We start from the raw sequence: 5,856 nt of genomic DNA, 5'->3' as shown, positions 1-5,856 counted from the left end.
CACGTTATAATAGAAGTATGTAGATGTCTCATACGCGTAAGGTGCTGAAGTGTTACATTTGTATCTTCGAAAGGTACGTGCTATTTTGTCACCAACTTTTTTTTATCATCATGTACTGTGTTGCGTTACTATTCGCATTTAAATCATATGTTCGTTTTTTAGCAACTTGTACAATTGTAGGTCCATGATTTATCGGAAAAGGTTCGATATATATCAATTAATTGTAGGGTGATTTTGTTGGATTCTTAGATTTTAGATTTTTTCTCCCTCAATTTTGATACGATTATTTGAAAAGGAATTTTAGTAAGGAATTCAAGAATTTGAAAAGGCTGAGTAAAATAATTTTAGTTCTCCATTAATTTTATTATGGGCAAATATACATAAACTTAAAGATGGCACCATACTGGACATGACACCGTAACCTTTGGTCTCGGAACGCTCTATTTCTCCATTCATTAATTCGTATTGAAGTCTTCGTAAGGAATACCTACTAAGGTTATTTTTACCCTGTTTTTAGTTCACTATAGATTATAGATATGTAATCAAATATAGTGGTATAACAATACCAATTAATGATACCCGATTTAATACATATCCGATGATTTTCGGGTAAGATCTGGTAAATCCCGATACCGATATCCAATTAGAAAGCCCTAGGTTTAACGCAAATTTGGTTATGTATGAGAGAAAAAGAGCAAAAACAATTCAAGTAGTAGTAGTGGATAATGAGAACCACTTTATTAGTAATGTAATATTTGGTGATTTTTTTTTTTAAGATAGAAAGTTGACTAATTTTATGAAATAAAAAGAAAATGGACTAATTTTGAAAGGAGTTTCAAAGATAGAAGTGGTCTAATTATGAATTTTTAGTTCACTTTAAATTATCTTAATCAAATGTATTCCATGCCACATCATTATCTTGGCGACTAAGAGACGGATGCACCAGCGGCCAAGCCACTGTTCCAATGGGAGCTTACGGTCCCGGAACCCCCCACCCATGGTTTCCTACGCACCGGTGCCCCAACAACGAATCCAAAATATTCGCAGTTTAGAAGTTGTGCCAAAAATTTAGGAAAGCAGATGATTCAGATATGGGCTTCAATTTATTTTATTCAGCCTTAACCTTTATTATATTTGTTGGGCTATTTTTTATTAAATTTTAAGATAATAAATCAAGCCCAAGTTTAAAGAATTAAATCCCACATGGAAAGCAGCCTAACAGCCTATGGGAAATTCTTTTCACATTTTTGCTCTCTGCTTTTAATCTAATTATTTTTCTTCTCATTTTATTTTCGTTCTTTTGAATCAAGAGTGGGGAACTTGTCAGCTAATTTTCAAAATTTTAATTTTATAAGAATACAAAGTTTGCACACACTATAATTTCAATCTCCTCACCTTTAAATTAATATTTCAAAAATAAAATATTTCAAATACAATATACTATAATTAGTTTTGCACACAATTTCTATTGATCTAATCATCAATTTCATCGATTTTGATAGTTATATTTTATTTAATTATTTTAAATAACATAAAATCAAATTAAAAGATAAATAAAAAAATTACAAAAACTAAGTTGGTTTTGACTCTAATACTTCTTTATATAGATATATTATGATTCAAATACATATTTAACTTTATCTTTTACTCCATGATCAATTGTTTTCGGATTTAAGCAAAATGTTAGTTCTTCTAAATTTGATTGCGTGTTTTTTTAAGTTCGGTTCGATTATAAAATGTCAAATGAAACATAAACAACTTTTTAATATTATTATTTTAAATATTTTCATAATATTTTCTTTTATTAAATCTCAGGCTAATTGCGTGTTTGTGGACGACCATGAAGTTTTTTTTAATCATTGTTCACCATGTACGATAAGTAAATTTTCACGTGATGTTAATAAAGCACATGTGTATTTTGTACTAATATAAAATAGAACTTGATATATTATTTTAATTAAGCACATTCACTTTCATTAGATATAATGCAAAAGTAAATATATGAAGCTTTTAAAAATCAACAAATCTATGTGACCAAATTTTGTACAACCAAAATCTAGTTTATTTGACAAAAAAATAGGTTTATTTATGAATTTAATTAAAATATGCGACTTTATTACGACTTTAAAAATTTGCGACTTTATTACGCGTCTATCGCCAGGGAAGAAAATTAAATGCTACTATAAATTTCATAACTTAAACGCAACGAATTCCTTTCTTATACAAAAAGGTGACAGCCAACTCGAAGGTATGCATCATCCCTAATCAATCAATATTAATTACATTTCCCATAATTAGCATAAAAGAGATTGTGTTGGAATAAAGAGTATGGGAAATGGTATGTGCTAAATTTAGAAAACAAGCAGTTTCCTTTTCTTCAATATTTCATCTAATCATTAGAATTACTAAAATTACAAGAATCCAATTTTTTCTATTTGGAATAGTGTAATTACACCTTTTGACTAATTCAAATTTAATCGACCTTCTCTTTTTTCTTAACACATAAGATCATATTCGAATTGATGTTCAAGGAATATTAGTACTTTATTTTTAATTGGATCAAAGAAACAAGAATTATGTGCATGTAGTTTTTGAACCTACTGACCTCGAGTTTTGAAGACCCACATTTTTATCGAACTGGACTAAGAATATTTTCTTATCAGAAAAAAAATGTATTACAAAAAATTTTTTTAAAAAAAATGAACCGATTTTTATTTTATACTCCATATACGCTATGATAATAATAATTTCAAAAAAAAAGAAAAATTTCATGCAAACGCAATTTGAACCGATCTCAGTTGGTTCCTTATTACCGCTCAAAGAGCCAGGAAGGATGATAGAAAATGAACTAAGACCAAACATAGCATAACATAAAACTCTGACCAAAGCAGATTTCAAAGAAACTGTTTGTTGAATTTCCAAGTGAAGGAAATTCAACCCTCACAGAAATTATTAACACCAATGATCTCAATCAGGCATGAACACAGCCTCACAGCCTGACTAAGCTAAAACTGATGTTCCGTAACAGTAAAACAAGAGAACGACTGAAAAACTATGCTATATAATGTGAAGCAAACAGAATCCCTTCTTTCCCAACTCTTCACTGCTTGCCAAGGATGGTGGTCTCCGCAATCATTGAGGTGACGACGTACGGGTCCATGTTGGAAGCCGGCCTCCTGTCCTCAAAGTAGCCCTTCCCATCTTTCTCCGTGTCACGCCCCACACGGATGGATGCACCGCGGTTAGCAACACCCTGTGCACACACATTTTCACATGATCATCATTGATTAAAAAAAAATTCTGATTGACATTATTAAAAAAAATGCTAAGAGTTTTACCCATTTGAAGGTGTTGATGTCAGCAGTCTCGTGTTTTCCAGTGAGGCGACGCTCGTTGCCCTCCCCGTAGGCAGCAATGTGCTCCTTGTGCCTCAGCCCGAGCTTCTCAATGGCCTTCTTGATGACTTCATAGCCTCCTTCTTCCCTCATGGACTTGGTGCTGCAAGAGTGTTAATTTACGGAGATAAGTAATAATCGAGCCTTGAACGAGAACACAAGTTTGCATCGACGGGATTAAGAGCATTACCTGTAGTTGGTGTGAGCACCAGCCCCATTCCAGTCACCCTCAATGGGCTTGGGGTCGAAGGACACAACGACTCCAGCAATCTCGGTGATCCTCTGCCAAGATTGGAAAACATGTTTTAGCACTAGCAGTGAAGAGTTACATATGTGCCATATCATAACGAATCAATACCTCCAATATGTAACGAGCTATCCAAACCTCGTCTCCAGCTGAAATGCCAACAGATGGTCCGACTTGGAATTCCCACTGCAGAAACATCAGTCATCATCTTTACATTTTCGATAACCACAAGAAAAAAAAAATTCTCTTTTATTGCTCCAAACTTTACCTGGCCAGGCATCACTTCTCCGTTGATCCCACTGATGTTGACTCCGGCATAAAGGCAGGCCTTGTAGTGTGCATCAACGATGTCACGCCCGAAGGCCTTGTCAGCTCCAATTCCACAGTAATAAGGTCCCTATATCCAACCAAACACTGATTTGTAACTTAAAGACTACTAATTACATTCACAACAAATTGAATCACTCTGACAAGAAGTGATCAAGGAACAAGAAAGGAATTTGGAGGGATCGTGACCTGAGGTCCGGGGAAACCACCAACGGGCCATCCAAGAGGCCACTTAACTTCCTTCTTCAGCAGCGTGTATTCTTGCTCGATACCATACCTATAACAAGATCAAAGATCCAAAAATATTTAGCGTTTCTAGCAAAAGTAAAATCAACGACTCATGTCATTAGACGAAAAGGAAATCATAATATTACCATGGAACCTCAGCAACAACATCAGCATGGCTGAAAATCTTGGCTGCCTTGTGCCGGTTGTTCGTTGGAATAGGCTCCCCAGCCGGTGTGTACGCATCACAGATCACCTGCAATCAAGAAAACACCAAATATGAAGCAAATTCAATCAAAACACAAGACAAAAAAAAACACAAATTTGTTAGGCAGAAAAACAGCTTACCAGAATGTTGTTTCCCCTCCTAAATGGATCCCTGAAAATTGCCTGAGGACTGTTTCACCACACAATAAATTCTTAATTACATAACTTTTCCCCAAAAAATAATTTCTTCAAATAACAAAACAAAGAAACATACTATAGGATCACTTCACTGTCCTCTCCGGGGGCTTGGCCTGTGCTAGATCCATCGTAGTTCCACTTGGGAAGCTGAGAAGGATCGCTAACCGGGCCGGGAAGGGTCTGCATACACAAAACAACTTATGTCACTAAAATTTATTTAAATCAAGAGAAAATACACAATAAAAACAAAAAGAGTAAAATTAGATCATCACCCTAGCTTTGCTTCTGAGGTCCATACCAGAGCCACCAATCCTGTCAAATATTTTGCATCCGAAATGGATTAGCAATCATACATCCAAATTAAATCAAAATAAATAAGCTACAAAGATCTTAGTGAAAATCATTGAATCTGTATAAACAGTGGAGATGGATTGATTAGTCCATTTCATTTTCAACAGATCAGAGCCCAAAATAGACCATTTCATTTCACTTATGATTTTCCCATAAAAACATACTAACAAAAGATGCTATTTTTTTCTGATCTCAAGCTTCAAATGAACATTTCTAAATAGTTTTAAAAAAGGAATCTTTACAGTAAAAGATCCAGATTCTTGTTTCCTTAAACCAAAAACAGAGCAACATAAATCACTGAGACAGACAAAGAAAGAAATCAAACAGCTAAACAAAGACAGAGATGAAAAGGGAGCAAATCACTATCCAATCAAAAGCAACAACAAAACACAGAGCATGAAAACAGAGTAGGAAAAGAACTGACCAAACATATTCGGCAATGATCTTCTCAGTTGATTCAGAGATATTGAGGTTGATGAGATCTGTAAGCAGCGACATCTTGCAAGAGATTCAGCCGGTTTTGCTCTCTTTTTCTCTCTCTAGCAGTATTGGAAAATAGTTGTGCTTGACTTCAGAGATGGATCGCTCTTTAATAGGAGAGTTTTTGAGAATACAAAAAGAATACTGATATTCTATGCGTTTTTAGGAATAGTAAAACCTGTCAATTAAAACTAAATTAATTGTTAATGTACAAAAATACTCCCTCTATCCCAATAAATATGAAACATTTATTTTTTGGCCCATGATTTTATATAGTGTTATTTTGTGAGTTAAAGAAAAAAGAGTAAAGTACAGAGAGGAAAAATAGATATAAAGTTATTTCTATTTTAAGAAACGTTTCATTTTTAGTGAGACAACCCAAAAAGAAAAATGTTTCATTTCTAGTGGGACAAAGGGAGTCTAAAT

The 5,856-nt window shown here is 34.0% G+C and overlaps 1 protein-coding gene across 1 annotated transcript; it reads right to left on the bottom strand.

Moving 5' to 3' along the window:
- Nucleotides 1-2,849: 2,849 nt before the first annotated feature.
- On the bottom strand, nt 2,850-5,533 carry LOC125201302 (glutamine synthetase cytosolic isozyme). Its single transcript, XM_048099362.2, has 11 exons — nt 5,375-5,533; nt 4,872-4,911; nt 4,676-4,779; nt 4,543-4,591; nt 4,344-4,450; nt 4,159-4,246; nt 3,911-4,039; nt 3,754-3,828; nt 3,586-3,677; nt 3,339-3,498; nt 2,850-3,253 (listed from the first exon to the last, which is right to left on the bottom strand). The coding sequence occupies exons 1-11, from the start codon at nt 5,446-5,448 to the stop codon at nt 3,101-3,103; spliced, it is 1,071 nt and encodes a 356-aa protein (XP_047955319.1). The 5' UTR covers nt 5,449-5,533; the 3' UTR covers nt 2,850-3,100.
- Nucleotides 5,534-5,856: the final 323 nt, after the last annotated feature.

The sequence above is a fragment of the Salvia hispanica genome, chromosome 2 (assembly GCF_029641045.1).
Source record: "Salvia hispanica isolate PSC_SH4W2 chromosome 2, Shi_PSC_v1, whole genome shotgun sequence".
NCBI classification, from domain to species: domain Eukaryota; kingdom Viridiplantae; phylum Streptophyta; class Magnoliopsida; order Lamiales; family Lamiaceae; genus Salvia; species Salvia hispanica.
This window is presented reverse-complemented; position numbering and strand designations above follow the sequence as displayed.